General features: G+C 35.2%; 1 protein-coding gene across 1 annotated transcript; it reads right to left on the bottom strand.

Annotated features, from left to right (window-relative positions):
- Positions 1-18,157: 18,157 nt before the first annotated feature.
- On the bottom strand, positions 18,158-19,284 carry LOC100934853 (olfactory receptor 10H1-like). The gene has a single exon (XM_003763049.2). The coding sequence runs from the start codon at positions 19,124-19,126 to the stop codon at positions 18,158-18,160; it is 969 nt and encodes a 322-aa protein (XP_003763097.2). The 5' UTR covers positions 19,127-19,284.
- Positions 19,285-19,683: the final 399 nt, after the last annotated feature.

The following is a 19,683-nucleotide window of genomic DNA, read 5'->3' as shown; positions in this document are numbered from 1 at the left end:
GTTGAGCCATATCTAAAAGCTGGTCTTGCATGAACATTTTCTCCTCCCCCTTTTTAGCATTTAAGTACTTCTTTTAAAGACAATGATGGTTTTGGAAATTCAGGTAAAAAAATTCTCTCATACAAGAAAATCTGTTTGTAGCAGTTCTCTAGGGAAATGTGAATTAAGAGTTTGTTATTTATTCTCATTCTTTGTTTCTGGGGTAGATTTCTGCACTTAAAGTATACATCTGGACTCTCCCAGACAATGAGAGAAATGTCAAGGGAGCTGGGGGCTTCTACCTTTATGTTCTATTTAATCTTGTGTTTTTCAATTTGTGCTTTGCACTCCTCTACTGACACCTTTTCTGTTGGGAGTTACCCTTTCTCATGAGATTGTAATAAATCCTTTTTTTTTTATCTTGACAATCTCTGATTTTAATTTGGGTAAGAGTCACACAGTTTGGGGACTTATTCTGAGGATATTTCCTGTTCATGAAGGGTCTCTTCTATATGAAATCCTTGGGCAGGTACTCTCTGGAGAGTTCTTTGGTGGTCCTTGGACTTGGCTTTGGAATTCCCTTTCCAATCAGGTAAACTCCTGAAGAGAAACACTTGGAGAAAGCAAAACCAGAAGTGGGCTAGCAAAAATACAGGATTAATTCTACTCAGGAGATAAGCCAGCTGAGAAAAGTTTGAAATCAGTCAGGTAAATGCTCAGCCCAGGTAGCAACTGGTGAGGGGAAGGAAATAGCTCTAAGAAGTTCAAATCCATAAGAGGACTTTTCCTTTTGCCAAGAATTGGTGAGTCACTTGGATGACTAGGATTGGGACTGAGAAAATTTAAAGGTTCCCATTTCCCTTTAAAAACCCTCCCATTGCCTTTAGTAAGGTCAAGTGAGTCTTCCATAAAGAGGAGGAGATACTATGAACATTGGGAAAGGAATAATCTAAGGTAGCTGGCTCTAAAACCCTGTTTACTGTCCTGGGAAAATAGCCCTTTAAGAAGAATTAGGATGAAGTACCAAAATTTATAGGGATTAAATACTGTTGCTTTGTTTGGGCAGGTATCCCACTTAGAGGAATTGTCGGTTCCTTCAATGTTTGGTGTAAATTCAAAGGAGCCCTCAATGCCCAACCAGATGGGTCCTATGGTTTCAGTTCCAGAATTCCCCTCCTTGCTTCCACCCCAAAATGAAAGGGAGAATGGGAGCCTGATTGATTTAGAAAAGCAGTTTTCGTGTAATTGTGAGCCTGTGTTTTGTCTTCTTTGTTTCTCTCAGTCAGATGAATTAAAAGATTTGTCAATTTACAAATCCTTAAAATGCTTTTTTTTTTTTTTTTTTTTTTACATAATTGGATTGATTCAAGTAGCTTTTAGCTAGAGAAAGCAAGGACTAGTTCTGAGATAGGAAAGTTTTTAACTGCCACATCAAAAAACAAAAATGTGACTTTTCTAATGTGATGAGGTGCGAGAATAAAGGGTAAGAGATCCCCTACAGCAATGGGATCCCCTTGGCTGGTGGCAGGCTTTGCAAAAGAATTTGAAAACCCCAATAAAGACAGGCACGAGGTTTGTGGCAATGAATGGGATTTATTTACACTGAGAAGACAGCTTTCTAGGAAGGCAGACATCTTGATGAGCAAGGTCCTGCCAGGAACATAGAAAAGGTGGATTAATACTGTGAAGAAAATATCTTTAGCAGTGGGCAAAATCCTGTTAAGACTTCTGCAAAGATTCAGGGTTCAGAGTTATCTTTTATTAGCTGAGATTTGAGGCTTCAATTCAATTCAAAATTGAATGAGATTACTTAACTAGGAATTTTAGCCATGAGCAGTTAGAGGGACTAATCTCCAGTTCAATACAGGGTGGTGATTATGCCCCTGGCCAAGATCTCCAATTGAATGAGATTACTTATCATGAAGGAGTGTGGCCCCTCCCAAGAGACTGACAGAGTTTGAGACTTGAGAATTCCTCCCCAAAGAGGGAAGAAGTTTCAGGCCCCCTCAAAGGTTAAAGAGAAACACAATTTACATTATATGGACCTAGAACTGGCCAATTTAGTTTTGTGAAATTTGGTTCAAAGTTATTTATCTATTACCTGCATTCTGCATCTTAAGGTTTGTTTTGCTTTTTCCTTTTAATAAAGAAGTAAAAGCAAGAAAATTTGGCATATAATTGTATAATAAATATAAATAAATAAATATACTGTGTAATTACAAAACAAATTGTATCTGAAAAGTATATGTCTAAAGATAAATAAGAAAGCTTTAAGGAGGTGTCCCTCCAGAGGAAGGGGTCCTGACTAAAATAATCAAATTAGGTTTTAATGAAATGACACCAGTGGGGATGGGAGGAAGCTTTCCCTGGGCTCTACTGCTTTAAGAGGAGTTAGTGGAATAACACTGGAACAAATTATACCTAAGTATGTATTGGTAGAAATTATTGATTCTGATAAAAGAACATATTTTACTTCTAAGGTTTTATAAGAAATAATGTAGAAGATTGCAAATTGAGTGACAATTTAATACACTTGGGCATTTGCCCTTATCTGGGAAAATAGAAAGAATGAACCAGATTCTTAAGAAACAATTACTAAATTGATGTTAGAGACTAAATTGCCTTGGCCCAAAAGTTTGCCTATTGCTTTCTTAAAAAATTAGAATTGTCCGCAGAAGTGATCTGGAACTGTCCCCATATGAGACTGATTTATTTTATTTGGGAGGAAAAAACAGGGCTGACCCAAAACAGGGTAGCAGCCACAAGTATATTTTATAGGGAAAATTTAACCTCAGTGACATGACTGAGATTTACACAGAAGAAAGATTGAACAATCTGGAGAGGAAGGTCCAGTTAGATGTGGAATATTAAAAGGATGAAGATGGACTTCAGTAGGAAAAAAAACAAGAGCAAACCAGGTCTAGAGGGTTTGGAGACTGAGAACAAGAGAACTGAGGAAATCTACCAAGAATGGTATAAGAGGGCTTCTAAAGGTAGGTTAATCATGCCTCAGCTCTCTGTATCCTGACTGCCTTTATTCATCTACATTCCATCTGGCCAAAATGCTTCTTTGGGGATATACATAGAGGTTTTTCCCAAATTTCACGGTCCATGTCCTAACAGTCCACCAAGTTCTAAAATTCCATGATTTTAAGGACCTCCAAGATCTGAGCTCTGTGCCCTAACTCCTTCCTAATTCTGAGAAGCTTTAAATCTGGGATTCTTAGTGATAATTTAAAATGAACCCAATTCTGCAGGTAAGGTGTGATTCAAGCAGAGTAGACTTTTTCTTCTCCTCGCAGTGACATTCTCTGGACCTGGCACAAACTGTGTCTCTCTATCGCTCCCCTTTCTTTTCTCTGGTTTATCACTCATACGACATTCATTCCCTGACTGCCCTTCCCTCTTGTGAAGAATGTGAAAACTATGTCTGACTATTAGGATGAATTCAAGGATGAAAATTTCCCCCTTCTTGGGATAAGTAGTGGGGGGAAGGCAGGAAGATGATGCCTCACCTGTGGGATCTTGGGAGCCTTGTTCATTGTGCGGACCCTGGGCAATTTCATTTACTGGTACCTATCCAAAATATTTCTGTGTGAATCTTACTCTGCTCCAGAGCAAGGTGAGATAACAGCAGCCTGCCCCACAGCTCAACCCTAAGGAGGAGGTTGAAGGAACAGAGTAGCCCACATATATGTCCTCTTCTTCATAAGTTTCTATTTTGCCAAGATAGGGATCTCAGACCATGGAGGGCTGGCTCCCCAAGACACTAGTACAAACTTCTGGAGACAGATATGCAGTTCAGCCTACAAGAGAGACCTCAGGGAGCCAAGTTAAACTTGGGCCTCTTCCCCCTCCTTCTTTAATTACCCTTGCTACCAAGGGCTGTGCAATTAAGTAAAAGAACTCTTTGGGGGATACTGAAACTCTTTTCAAGCTTTCAGGGTCCCCAGATCCCAACCCTCACTACCAGAATAGAAAGCAGTTCTTCAGAGTAAGTTATGTGTACTTCTGGGACCAGCCCAACAGCCCTAGAAATCATTGCCACTCAAAGGGCAGACATTTTGTCCTCATTATGATTTTTTGCCACTATTTTCTGGTTAGAAAAAATTCATCTGGCAACCAAGTGAATCCTCAGAAATCTGGGACTTTTTCAGATGTCAGGTACTTGTGGCTTCTGGGAACACAAACACTGTTAAGGGACAGGTCAATTCTCTGAGAGCCTCCACAGCTGTGAATCATAATATCTGAAGGAGTTGCAAGGCAGCCTTTGCTGACACAGGTGTTGTGGACTGGGAATGAGATAAATCAGAGGCAGAGGGAAGAGGAGAGAGGTCAGACAACACAACGGCCTCTCAGTCAGAGAGGTCAGAGAAAAGCAACTGCCTCTCAGTCTCTTTGTATCATCTTCTCACAAGAGGAGATCCATCTTGCAGGCTTGGGTTGGATCTCCCACAGCCACTGTCAGGTGGCTCCCATGTATCCCAATAGCTCCCATGTATTCCAACAAAACACAACAATATTATAAATTTATCAAACATTTATTAAGCTGGTATTGTATACAGAGCAGTATAGTTTAATGAATCCCCAATTCATTTGAGAGGAAAAAATGCAGCAGTCAAGTAGAAGATGTAGACTATACATAGATGCCAACAATAAAACAACAACAATAAGATTTTTAAGGTCCCTTATGGTGTGAGAAGCAATACATATCACATTTGCTACCCCCAACAATTCTGTTAATGTACCCATTTTACAGAAGAGAAAAGTCAGGCACAGAGCAATAAAGCAATTTGTCCATGATGACACAACTAAAAAATGTCTGCAGTATTCTTGTGTGATAAGAAATGGTTTTGAGGATTATAGATCACATGTCCAAGAGACATAGGACATATTCTCCAATCCCCACTAACACTTGAAAAAAAGTTTTAATGAGAAATTATACACCAAAAATAGAATCCATAATATAATAAACAGTACAAAATAATAATAGCCCTATGGATTAACACTGAAAAATGCTAATCCTTAACACACTCAGGATTCTTACATCATTAACTTCCGATCTCTAGCAGAGTGAACAAAACTGATTCACAGAACTGTGATTTGGGATGCATTCAAGGGTTCTCCTTCTGCTGCATAAACTATACTGGCACATTCTACCACCTTATCATCTTCCATTCTATCACAGAAAGGACCAATAATGAACTCTGCTGAGCCATATCAAGTGAAGGAATGAAAATCAAAATGGGAAGAATTGGGCTTCCTTCTGCCTGAAGTGGTCTCTGCATCTGAAAACCTTAAGGCTTCAGAGGGATCTGTCTAGAATGTCTACTCATCCTTCTCTCAACCCTGCATAAAATAGAGAAAGACTATCCAATCGAGCCAAAGGAAGAAAGAATGAGAGTGAAGGACAGAATGGGTACAAGGAGTCCAGTGTAGCTACAATAAACATGAAGGAAAGAGGTCTAAAATTAGATTAGAGCTAATTCTTTTCTGCAGAAACTATATAGTTCTTTCCTGCAGGAACCAATCCAATAAAAAAGTACATGGAGGGAAAAAACTTGTAGGAAGTTGAGAGAACTTCAAAATCCAGTCCTATGCAGGAGTACACTCCCCATCAGTGGAGGAGTCAGAAAGTGAGGGAAAGGAATATACACACATGCATGTATACCTATTTATATGCATATCAATATATAATATATTAATATATAATTATATTTATAATGATTATAATATTATAATGAATTATAAATTAAACTAAAATCAATAAAGATTTCAAGAGAAAGAGCATTAGATTGAAAATCCCATAGGGAACAAGTAGATTAATGGAGTAGACTAAAATTAAAATGAAGAATGAGTACTAAAATATCAAAGAATTACAAGCTTTTCTAAATAAGGTTATAATGCAAAGGAAATGAACCATTACTCAAGGAAATGAAGTAATCCCAAAACAGCTTGGAATAACAAACTGTTCCAGAATAATTGAATATAATTTTTTTCTAAATAAAAGATAGAGAGATGGAAGAGAATAAGTGTCAGAGAAGATAAATATGTACCCATGGTGGTAAATCTCTCCAAAGAACCAAAAGAGACGATTACAATTTTGGGGAAAATATATTAAAATGAAGAAAGGGTAGAAAAAATAGAAGCAAAAGGTAATATTCCCAAAAAAAGGATAAGTTACCTCTACACAAATAAAAGCTAAAGATCTCAAAGACAAGATGTGCAGATGCAATTTAGATCATAAATATTTCAGAGGAACATTTAAAGTTTAAAAAAAAAAAAAAACCTGGACACCATAATGTTAAAAAAAAAAAAAATGCATGAAAACACACAAAAGCTCTTTGCTTCAAATTCCAAATGGATAAATGTAAACATTCCAATGACACTAGGCTCTGCAGATGGTCAGGCGAAAAAACTTCAAATATAAAAGGTAAAAAAATTAAAATAAAAGTAGATTTTTTTTCTTCATCCCTCTAGAAACTATAGACAGTAAGATGTCATAAAGCAAAGCAGCTCAAGATACAAACCAAAAATGAAATATTCAGCAAAATGAAGGCTGGATATTCAACAAAAGAGAGTCATTTAAAACATTCCTTAAAAAAAAAAAAAAGACAAATATCTACCGTGTGAAATTACTCCAATCAATGAATACACAATAAATATCAATAAATATAAACATAAGAAAATAATAAATAACTAAGATTATCATATCACTTTGATGAACTCTTGTTTAGGTTCTGCTCCATTAAAGCACTCAAATCAAAATTGCAAATTAATTGATATAGTCAGGCCTTCTATCTTGTTCATGTGAAGCTAAATTTTTGAAAGCAAATGAAATGGTTTGTTAACATTTGTCCCTACTAAATTGGAATTTTTTTTTAAAAAGCTCTTATTGAAAGAGATCACCAATTGAAGCTGACAGTCACAGAATTTATGTTTTCAAATTGTAGTTCTGCAGAAGACTTTTGAGACAGTACTTAAATTAATTCAGACAATTCAGTGAAAGGTCAAATAGTGAAATTGAAGCTTAAATACTTTGTCCACATCATGAGAAGATGGGACACATTGGAAAAGACACCAGTGTTGGGAAAAAGTGAATACTAAAGATATAGAGAAAGGAAGAGGATGAGATGTGTATGATGCTAAAACAATGAACGTGAACTTGGACAGACTTTGAAAAAATGGTGGTAGTTAGAGGGGCCTGACAAGCTATGATCAATGGGCTCACAAAGACACAGACATGACTGGAAAAACAATCAAAGAAGAGGATAACGAGTAAGGACTGTTTTATGACATCTGAGTCACAGAAACAAAGCAAGGGAGCTACCACACCTGGAGAGATAGAGACAGAAGATTAATGGACAAAAGCATTCTTTTTGGGAAAGCAATAAAAAAGGGAAAGGAGGGCACAAACTCCTGGCATAAGAATTCATCCATCATAATATAACCAGAAAAATAGACTCCTCGTCTGAAACTATAGTGGATTAAATGGCCTTACAAATTTTGGAAGGACTAGAGAAGAGAAATCAACCTTATTCATAGAGAAGCTAAAATATTTTGAGCCAACTTTGGGAAACTTGAATGAAGCAGGGAAGGAAACCACCCCCTCACTCTGAGAACAGTCATACTGACTTCATTATCAGTTCCTTCTGGGTCTCTTCCACCTGGATTCATAGACCCCCATGCAGAAATGATGAAATGTGTATTTCTTTGCTATATTATACAGTAGATGTCAACTTATCATCACTTTCAATCATTTAACAAATGTTGATCCATTGGATCATCACAGAATCTGGCATTCCTCATCCATCACCTACAGTGATAGTATCAAAGATGAAAAGCTATAAATTGCATAAATTAAAGGATTTTATACTAAAGCATTAAAATGGGGTACTACACTATGCCAAAGGTACTAGATATACTGGATTGTCTGTAAGGCAGCCAATGGTTTTCTATCTTAAGACTGCATAGTATATACTATCAGATTCTAAAGGCTCAGTACAAGGAAATAGCAGTTTTCCATTTGAATGTATGTCCTGAGGCATCTGAGGCATCTGCTACTGTTCAATGAATGATTAAAAAAATTCATTAGGGATGTGGATTATCTCAAAATATTGGTGCATTTTGACTGCATCCTTGTCTTTAAAAAGACTTTAGAAGAAAAGAGAAAGGGAAGAACTGATGAAAGAGTTAGATCGGCTGGGGAAAATTGGTGCCAAGTTATCAATAGGGAAGTGAAGGTTTTGTAGATCTTCTGTTAAGTGGGTGGATCGGGTCATATTGCATTCCAAAAATGTGTGAACACTGCTTCAGAGAAGGAAGAGACATCCCTAAATGGCCATGGCATAAGATCTTAGAGACTTAAGGACTTTTTTTTGGATTTAGCAATAATCATAAGTTTTTAAAGAAAGATATTGCTACTAGCTAACTTATCTCAATAGCTTCTTCTCTCTGCTTCTGGGGGCCCCTTCTCCCACTAATAAATTCTTTTCAGAATCTCCATTTTAGGGAAAATCCAAAGAATAGTGATTCCTCATTCTCTGAAAACATCATCATTCCCCATGTGGACATTTCCTTCAATGTAGTACCTGTTTTCACATCTTGTTTATTGTCTTCTTCATTCCCAAATTAGAATGTAAGTTCCTTGAAGACTTGGACTATTTTCCCTTCTGCTTATCTTTATATCCTCAGTGCTTAATACAGTTCCTTGTATTTAAAAATTTAATAAATGACTGTTGATTATCAGAAGCCATCAAATAATCCCACTACATGCATTTAGTATTGAAAAAACTTGGAACCAGAAAGAAATTTAAGGTTGCCCTAAAAAACATTTTGGAGAAAAAAGGATTGATAAAAGGAAATGTTGCAAAAGGACTCAATTTCCACTCTAGAAGACATGTTACTGGTTGCTGTAATATGTCTTATTAGGGCTACCATTGATCTCTTCAGCTATTCTGTAAAAAGGCAAAATGCTTAGATGCTCAAAAACTTTGCATAGATTGACTTTTCCTTGGGCAGCTATTTTGGGAGTTTCTTGAATATCAGTTTTCTCAACAGTCTCTTGTCTTCTTATTTAATTTCTTGGCAACACAGTTGCTCATCACATCATCTTTTGATTCCATTACTGTGCTGAAACCATGACTAATTGGTAGGCTTCTTTGAGTTTCATTTTCAGTTGAGAGACATACTGGTTGTGAATATTTTCAACATCTGCTTCATCTAAAATCCCAAAACAAAATAATTAGGTGACTCTAGTCCAAATATAAGGAATATTGGTATAAAGTATGTGACATTATTTCTGGTAGAATTATTTGCATGTCCTAGAAATGACAATGTTGACTCCATTAGGATTTTTGCTCTGATTTTAAATGCATCATGATCAGCTGAATGACTTGGGCCATGGATTTTCTTGTGAATTGCAAAAGGTAATTTTTGATACTTTGGTACATACTGAGATATATATTCTAAAAACAAGAGGAACAGTAAGAATTTAACTAAATGAAAATTGAGAGAAAAAAGAAGAGTCTTTATCTGAACTATTGCTTAAGCAAATCCAAGGCTGATATAGAAGCCACATTTAGAGATAAATATAACCTTGGGGGAAAAGCTGATTGCTCCCCTAATCAAGTAAGAGCCCCCACTTTGTACTAGCTGATGGAGAATTATACTGGGGAAGAGGGTGTTTGGAGGAGAACAATGCACTAAACCAGGATTCTAAAATTTGGAGGTGATAAGGAGTCCATTCTAGAAATGGGGGATCACTGATTTGTAAGGTAAAAAAAAAGAAAACTATTTCCAAAGAACAACACTGTCACACAGGAATGGTAGCCATAAAAAAGAAACATGCCAATAGGGAGCAGCATAGAAGACACCCCCACTATCTCCAACTTCATGGGCAGGTTAATGGCCAAGATATGGAATAAATAATGCCCTTAGATACAAGGCCTTCAAGCCACTTAGAGCTCTAAGATAGAGAATTTTGAACAAAGAACTGATGAGGCACTAATAAGAGAGAACCTGATCATTCATGAAGCAAGGTAGAAGAATATTCTGAATCACTGAAATTAGAATATTTTCTGAGTTACCTAAAAAGAAATGAGAAATAAAATACAGAAAGCTGGAAAACTTAATTCTAATTGTGTCACAATAAGAAAGAGGTTTTGGAGAGGGATGATAGATTTAGCATATATGAACGTTATTGGTTAAGACTATAATAGTCAAGCCAGTTTTCACATGTTGTATAAAGACACAGGACCAGGAGATAAAATGTTGTATAGAGTTTACAATTCACTTTTAGGTTGACCTGAGTTGGAGAGTGTTTAAAGGGAAATAATAGGAAATAAAACTGGAAGCTTGATTTAGAGTATTTTAAATGCAAGGCTAAGGATTTTGAACTTTAGATTAGAGGTAATAGGGATCCATTGAAATTTTTGGAGTAAGAGTGGCAGTGAGGTGGGCAAAGTGTGCAACATGTTCTGATATGCATTTTAGGAATTTTGATTAGATAGCTGTGCAGAGAATTAGTGAAGAAAGAGATGACATTCATGAAGACCAATCATGAAGCTATTATAATTGTCTAGGTACCAGAGATTGTTTTATTACCTCATTGTCTATCCTGATTCATTTGATTTCTTTTTTTTTTTTCTCTCACTGCTATTACTAGCATTTCTAATACAATATTGAATAACATTGCAGATAATGAGATTGGGAAGACTTCTGAATAATGCTCATTATAAAAATACTTGTTGATCATTTTAAGGAAAATCCATTCATACCTCTGCTTTCAAGTGTTTTGTTCTAAATAAGAATGTGTTGCATTTTTATCAAAAATTGCATTTATTAATGGAATAATATGATTTTTGTTATTTTGTTGTGGATAAAATCAATTTTGTTAATAATTTTCCATATGTTAACTATACCTGAAATCCTAGTATAAATCTCATTTAGTCACAAAATATAAGACCTATGAAAAATTGCTGTAGTCTCCGAGCTAGTATTTTAATTAAGATTTTTGTATCCATATTCAAATTTGCCTATGATTTTCTTTCTCTGTTTTTGTTCTTCTTATTTACATATCATTTCCATATTTGTTTCATAAGAAGATATTTGTGGAACTTCTTCTTTTCCCATTATAACAAATACTTTATTTAATATTGGAATTAGTTAATCTTTAAATGTTTAATAGAATTACTTGCAAATCCAATTAATCCTGAGGCTTTTTTATTGTGAGGTTCTTTTATAGCCTGTTCAATTTATTTTTTCGAAAATAGGTTTATTAGGGCAGTGTATATAGTTTATTGTAAATATAGGGAATTTATATTTTTGTCAATATTCTTCCATTTTATTCAGATTGTTAAATTTATTGTCATGTAATTTGTTAAAAATAACTTCTCATAATTGTTTTGATTTCATCATCATTCTTTTCATTTTTGTTAGTAGTGATGTTTTTCTTCTATCTTTTAAAATCATGTTAATCAATCGTGTATTTATCCTAGTTTTATTTATAAATTTGATGGTTTTCTTAAAACCCATTTTATTATCATTTTTAATTTTTAGGATTTCCAATTTGTTTAATTGGGGGTTTTTACATTTGTTCCTTTTCTAGTTTTCTTTTAATTGCACACCCAATTCATTGGTCTTCTCTTTCTTTATTTTATTAATATAATAATTTAGTGATATAAATTTTCTCTAATTACAACTTTTGCTGCATTGCATAGTTTTTCTATGTTGTGTCATTATAGTCATTCTATTTAATGAATTAATTGATTGTTTCTCTGATTTATTCTTTTACACATTAATTCTTTAAGTCATATAGCCAAGATTGGAAGAGAAGCAGAAAACTGGGCAAAAAGAATTTGCATCCAGGGATTCGAATAAAGGCCTTATTTCTAAAATATATAGAGAATTGATTCAAATTTATAACAATACAAGCCATTCTCCATTTGATAAATGGTTAAAGGATATGAACAGAAAATTTTCAGATGAAGAAATTAAAGCCATTTCTAGTCATATGAAAAAAATGCTCTAAATCACTATTGACTAGAAAAATATAAATTAAGATAAATCAGATATCAACCAGATTGGCTAAGATGACAGGAAAATATTAATGATAAATGTTGGAGGGGATATGGAAAAACTGAGACATTAGTACATTAGTTGGTGGAGTTATGAACTGATCCAACAATTCTGGAGAGTAATTAGGAACTATGCCCAAAGAGCTATCAAACTGTGATTTGAAAAAAAAGCATACTTTTTGATCCAGCAGTGTCTTTACTAGGCTTTGTATTCCAAAGAGATCATAAAAGGACCACATGTGCAAAAATGTTTGTAGCAAACTTTTTTGTGGTGGCAAGAAACTGGGAATTGAGTGGATGCCCATCAGCTGGGGAATGACTGAATAAGTTATGACATATGAATGGAATATTATTGCTCTATAAGAAATGAGCAGCAAGATGATTTCATAAAGGCCTGGAGATACTTATATGAATTGATGCTAAGTTGGATTATGATGCTAAGTGATGTGAACAGAACCAAAAGAACACTGAACACAGCAACAAGATTATGTGATGATCAACTCTGATGGACATGACTGTTTTCAACAGTGAGGATATTCAGGTCAATTCCCATAGACTTGTGACGGAGAGAGTTATCTGTATTCAGAAAGAGGACTTTAAGGACTGAATATGGATCACAGCATAATATTTTCACCTTTTTGTGGTTGTTTACTTGTTTTTTTTCCCTTTTTCATATGATTTTTCTTTTGCAGCATGATAAATGTGGAAATATGTTTAGAAGAATGACACATATTTAACCCCTTTTAGATTACTTCCTGTCTAGGGGAGGGAGTGGAGGGAAATAAGGGAGAAAAATTTGGGACCCAAGCTTTTGCTAGGATGAATGTTGAAAAGTATCTTTACATTTATTTTGAAAATAAAAAGCTATTATTAAGAAAAAGATTAGATTGTTTAGTCTCCAATTAATTTTTAATCTGTCCCCATAATTCCTCATTGAATATAATTTTTATTGTATTGTGAAAAGAATGCATTTATTATTTCTGCTTTTGTGCATTTAATTATAGTCCTTTTATGCACATATATAGTCAATTTTTGTAAACTACCATGTACCACTGGGAAAAAAAAGAATATTTCTTATTATTCCCTTTCAATTCTCTTCAGATATTTATCATATCTAGCTTATCTAAGATGATATTCATCTCTTTAACTTCTTTCTTATTTTTAGTTAGATTTATCTGGAAATTTTAGTAAGTGCAAACCTATTATGAATGAATGGAGTAATAGAACAGCTCCATGTATTAAAAGGATCCTACGCTTCATTAACTCAACTACAACTCTCCAGAAGGAGAGGCACAATTTTGCAATTTTTGTCAAATAGTTAGTCTTATATAGTCTATTGTCTTAGGAAAGACACTGAGAATTTAGACTGAAACTAAAAAATGTCAAGATGGTAAGAGGCCTAGAGATCATGATATATGAGAATTGGTATAAAACTTAGTGGTTTTAGACTAAAGAAAAAAATTTGGAAAAGAAATGTTTACTCTCTTCAAGTATTTAACAGAATCCCAAAATTTGAGAGATAAGAGACTTCAATGGCATACTCATATAAACAACTCATATAGAGAAAAATCCCTGTCATTGCACATCTTACAAGTGAGTATCTTGATTCTGCTTGGAAATCTCCAAGGGGGAAAAAAATCATCTTTGAGGAAGCCCATTACATTTTGAAATAGCTGTGATGGTTAAGAAGTTTTTCCTTTTATCCAGCTTAAATTCACTTTTTTGGGAATTTCCTTTGGTGGATAACTCCAGCTTCTTCCTTATAGGGTCAAATGAAAGAAGACATGATAGCTTTTCAAATTTTGAAGACAGTTATCATGCCCTGCTCCTTCCCTAGAGTCTTCTCTTCTCCAAACTAAATATGTCAAGTTCATTGAACTTAACTCTTTATAAGACTCAAGGTCCTTTACCATCCTGACTGATCTTTTATGTATACATTCCAGATTGTTAGCTGTACTCTTTAAACCATGGTATCCAGAAATGAACACAAAACTACAGATAAGTTCTGATATGAACAGAGAAAACCAGGACTGTTACCTTAATATTCTTAGAAGGTATCCCCCTAAGTGGAGCCTAAGATTATATTAGCATTTTTGACAGCCACACTATACTGCTGATATTGAGATTTCAGTACACTAAAAACCAAGATTTTTAAAGCAGATTTCTAACTATGATTCTTCCATCTTCTATCTTCTTCAAGTGTAAGAATTTATCTCTACTGAATTTCACCTTGATAGAATCATCCCAATAATCTGGTATATGTAAGTCTTTTTGGAACCCGATTATCTCATCCAGTACACTAGCTATTCTTCCCAGTTTGGTGTAAGCTGCAAATATGATGAGCATACATAACATTTATACCGTTCTTCAAAATTTTTTAATTTTTTATTTTAAAATTTTGAGGTCCAGATTCCATTCTTCCCACTCCCTTTTCCCTCTCTCCCCCATCCTGAGACAATAAGTAATCAGATATAGATTGTAAATGTGCAATCAATTACAACATTTCCATATTAGTCATTTTGTACTGAAGATTCAAATAAAAGAAAAACTTAAAGAAAAAAGTGAAAATATTATTCTTTCATCTGTATTCAATCAATACCTGTTCTTTCTGGTGGATAGTATGTTTCATCATTTGTCCATTAAGATAGTCTTGGATCATTGTATTGCTGAGAATAGTTAAATCATTCATAGTTCTTAATCGAACAATAATGTTCTTATGGTGTACAATATTCTCCTGATTCTGTTCACTTCACTATATATCAGTTCACGTAAGTATTTATAGATTTTTCTGAAATCTGCATGATCATCCTTTCTTATAATCTAGTAATTCCATTACAATCATATACCGTAGCTAGTTAGACATTCCTAATTTCTCAGACTTGTTTTAATTTGTATTTTTCTGCTTAATAATGATTAGATCATTTTATATGAATATGGCTTTAATTTCTTTGTTTAAAAACTGCCTTTTCATATTCTTTGATCATTTATCAACTGGGAAATGACTTGTACTTTTACAAATTTGACTCAGTTCTCAATATAGTTAAGAAATGCAAATTAGGACATTCCTGAGGTACCACTTCATACCTTTCGTAATGGCTAATACAGCAAGTAAAGATAATGATAAATGTTGGAGGGAATGTGGGACAACTGGGACGCTAATATATTTTGGTGCAGTTGTGAACTGATCCAACCATTCTGGAGGGCAATTTGGAACTTTGTCCAAAGAGCTGTGCATACTGTGCAGACCTTTTGGTCCATCAGTCTCTACTGCATCTGTATCCCAAAGAGATCATAAAAAGGGAAAAGAGCTTACATGTGCAAAAATGTTTATGAGAGTTGTTTTTGTAGTGGCAAAGAAATAGAAACTGAGTGGATGCCCATATGTGGGGGAATGGCTGAATAAGTTATGATACATGAGTGTAATGGTATATTATTGTTCTATAAGGAATGATTAGCAGGCTGATTTAAGAAAAGCCTGGAGAGACTTACGTGAATTAAAGCTAAGTGAAGTGGGCGGAATCAAGAAAACATCATACATAGCAACAAGATTATGTGATGATAACTGTGATGGATTTGACTCTTTTCAACAGTGAGGTGATTTAGCTTAATTCCAATAGGCTTGTGATGGAGAGACATCCTCATCCAGACAGAGGACTATGGGGACTGAATGTGAATCACAACATAGTATTTTCACATTTGTTCTTGTTGTTGTTATTTGCTTGTTTGTTTGTTTTTTTCTTTCTTATTTTTTCCTTTTGATCTTATTTTTCTTGTGCGGCAATATAAATGTGGAAATATGTTTAACCTGTATGGGATTACTTACTGTCTACGGGAGGGGAAGGAGGAGAGAAAAATTGGAACACAACATTTTGCAAGGGTGAATGACGAAAGCTATATTTGCATGTATTTAAAAAAACAAAAGGTTATTATTACAAAAAGAGGTATAGTAAAGTTCTATAGAATACATGATCATCATCATTATTATCATATCATTTAACAGAATAATTTTAAATTTAAATCAAAATGACAATGAAAGAGCAGATGACAAAAACACCATTTTCATTCAGCTTAAGGTAAAAGTCTTCAGATTTTTTTTCATGGATATCTCTTTAAGGCAAATACTTGAAACTCAGTTCCTTTCAATCTAGACGCCTTCTGTTTTGATTACTAAGAATTCTGCATTCTCCATTCAGAAAGAGAGAGGCATAGTGTTGTAAGGAAGCATGTTGGGGATGGAATCAAAAAGATCAAGTTTCTTCTACTGTGTAATGGACTAACAACACTAGCACTTCCTGATTCAATGGATTGTTGCTTTGTAAAGCATGACAATGATGTGATTAGTTCTTTCCTACTTTCTCTCCATGGCCAAAAGAGTGTATGTGTCTTTAGAACCACAGATGTTCCAGATTTCAAAATTCCATCTCAGAGTATCATAAAACTTGATATGGGAAGAGATCTTGTATATAATTTAATTATTCAATGTCCTTGTTTTAACAGATGAGAAAACTGAGAACAAGGAGCATAAAAATGCAGAAGATCAATAAGGCACTAAGAATCAGAAAACATTGTTAAACTATTCATGACAAACTATCTTTATAAATGAATAGTCACAAAAGCATAAAAGGATTCCCAGAGAATTCACATATTCTGAATGGACAAAGGAGGAAATTAATCAAACAATTTAATGTCACTTAGACTGTGATCGCAAGGAGAGAACCAATGGTGAGACTAAAGCATATGTTGATAGCTGGAATTGACTTATTCTTTTTTTTTTTTTTTTAATCCCTACTGCCTATTCTAGTGTCTTGCACATAGTAAGTGCTTAGCAAATATTTTTTCATATTCAATGGGAAACTGACAAAGTCCAGCCCTTATAAGCTTGCCAATATTCATGCCTTACACAGTCCCATATATGCTTTGAAGCATGCTGAAACATTATGTAACTTTTTCCAATCTGGCTACTTCATGGTAAAGAGACAGATTTTTGATTAGTTATGAGATGTAACTAAGAATGCTTTCTAAAAGGCACTGAATGGCCAGGACAGTTTTCTTTTTTCTGCCTGATGGTATTAGAATGATACAAATATAAGACTCTGGATAGAAAGGGCCTTGAACCTTTTTATCTAAAGACAACTTAATGCCTATGAATATGGTCCTCTGTTCTTTGTCTTGTTGTGGTTATTATTTCTTGATTTTACGTGAAGTGATATTATAAACAACCACGATCTTGTGGGCTTTGAAAAATCAAAATGGTAAGCTAGCAGAGGAGAATCCATGCCAGAGTGTGTGGTCGGTTGACCACGATCTACTAGCACATCTTTGAGGATCTTCTGGGAAGCAGCCTAGTGGTAAATTTATGCTGTGCTCTCTACTTAAGGGAATGGCTCTCACCATTGATAATGCCTGGAAATGAAGTTGGAGAAGCAAATGCTTTGTATCAACTCCTTTAAGTGATCCCAATATTCCAAGAAACAGAGGTGGAATGGAGTAGAGTATGCCCAATTTTGGTGATTTGTGTTTCTCTACTTCTGTTCTTATTAAATTATTATAGGAAATATCCTTTTAAAAAGCTAATTGATATTAAATGGCTAAATGGTACAAGTGATCTGAGAAATACTGTTAACTGGTAGATAACATTATATATAATAAATCTAAATATGGATTTGCATTGATGAAATTAGAAAGCTATCCCAACCTCTCAGAGATATCATAAAACTATGAGGGGAGATAGAGCCTTGATTCAGAAACTTAGATGGCATAGTAGATAGTGTTGAATGAGGAAGTCTTGAGTTCAAAATCTTAGATACCTGCTAGTTATGTGACCTGGGCAATCACTTAGCCTATTTCCTTACATGTAAAATAAGGATAACAATAGTGTCTACCTCAAAGACAGGTAGTTGTGAGAATTAAATAATATAATATTTAAAGTTCCTTGCAAAGTTAATTTATAATATAAAGGTTATTATTGTGACTCATGTGGCTTCAGAGAGTAAGTCCATTCATTCATTTGTTCATCCATTCACCTAAGGACCATTCCATTGCATAACATCTCAAAAGAAAATTAAATGATGCTAGTTCCTAGAAATCTAATAATCTACTTATCAAAGTCTCAAGGGATATTGGCTACTGAAGAAGACTTTCTTCAGGGCATTCTTCAGTTCCTTGTTCCTCAAGCTGAAGATTATGGGGCTCAAAAAGGGAGTAAGAGCTGTGTAGGTAATGCCCATCAGAGTGTCTCCTTCTAGGGATTCTGGGGCCTTGGGTTTAAGATAAATGACAGAGGCAAAGCCATAATGCACAACTACTACAGTGAGATGAGAAGCACAAGTAGAGAAGGCTTTGTGACGACCCTCAGCCGAAGGAATTCTTAATATGGTGGCCACAATAAAGGCATAGGAGAGGAGGATAAAGAGGAAGCAGCCCAATAGGACTGTGATGCAGACCATCCCCACTCCCATGGCCACCACTGAGGTGTCACCACAAGCTAGCTTTAGCAAAGGGGGTACATGGCAGAAGAAATGGTGAATTTTATTGGGCCCACAGAAAGTCAAGTGAAAAATGGAAAGTGTAACCATCAGTCCCATTACCATGCCACCAAGCCATGAGGAGACCACTAGCCAGGCACATCCCTGTGGGTTCATGAGCACATTATAGCGCAAAGGGTGGCAGATGGCCACATAGCGGTCATAGCCCATGACTGTGAGCAGGAAAGAGTGGGTAAAGCCAAATGTAAAGGAGAAGAACATCTGGTTGGCACAACCCAGGAAGGAGATGGTGTGGTGACTGGAGACCAGGTCAATGAGCATGCGAGGGATGATAACAAAAGTATAGAAAATTTCTGAGATAGAGAGCGCACATAGGAAAAAATACATGGGTGTGTGGAGGCTTCGCTCACTCCGGATTGTCAACATGATGAGAAGGTTGCCCAGCAGTGTGAACAAATACATCAACAGAAGTATCACAAAGAACATTACCTGAAGATGGGGGAATGTGGAGAAGCCAATGAGGATGAATTCAGTCACCACGGTATGATTTGGCTTCAGCATGGAGGCTCTGCCAAAATTGGGCATGAGAAAAATAAAGTTGTCATTGAATCATAAACTCTGAGAGTTGGAATGGACTTCAAAAAGGTATCTAGTCCATCCACTACAGAGAGCATCAATTCACTCAAGCACATCCCCAACAATTCATTATCCAGCCTCTATTTGAAGACTTCCATTGGCAAAGAGCTCACTTCTACTTCAGACAGATAATTCCAATTAAGAATAGTTCTCACTGTAAAAATTGGAAATATAAAAAAAGATGGATGTGAATCTAATAGTTCTGTCCCCATTACAGGGGCTAAGCTGAGGGATGGAGACGAGAATAAGGGGAGACAAATTACCAGTTAATATTCAATTCAACAGGTCCCTTTTCCTTAATGTATACAAAAACAAATGGGAATCAAAATACCAAGATCTTGAGAAGTAGATCTATCACTCCATCCAGTCTTTTTCTTACTAAATATTCTTTTATCTAAGGCAAATCTTGTACTTCATCCTTCTCTACCTCCCTCCCTCCCCTCAGATTTCCTTAGAGCAATATGCTTCTTACAATAGTTAGACCCATGGGTATGTACCTAGCACCA

Source organism: Sarcophilus harrisii, chromosome 1, assembly GCF_902635505.1.
Source record: "Sarcophilus harrisii chromosome 1, mSarHar1.11, whole genome shotgun sequence".
In the NCBI taxonomy this organism is placed as follows: domain Eukaryota; kingdom Metazoa; phylum Chordata; class Mammalia; order Dasyuromorphia; family Dasyuridae; genus Sarcophilus; species Sarcophilus harrisii.
Note: the sequence above shows the minus strand (reverse complement) of the source record. Positions and strands in the feature narration are given on the sequence as shown.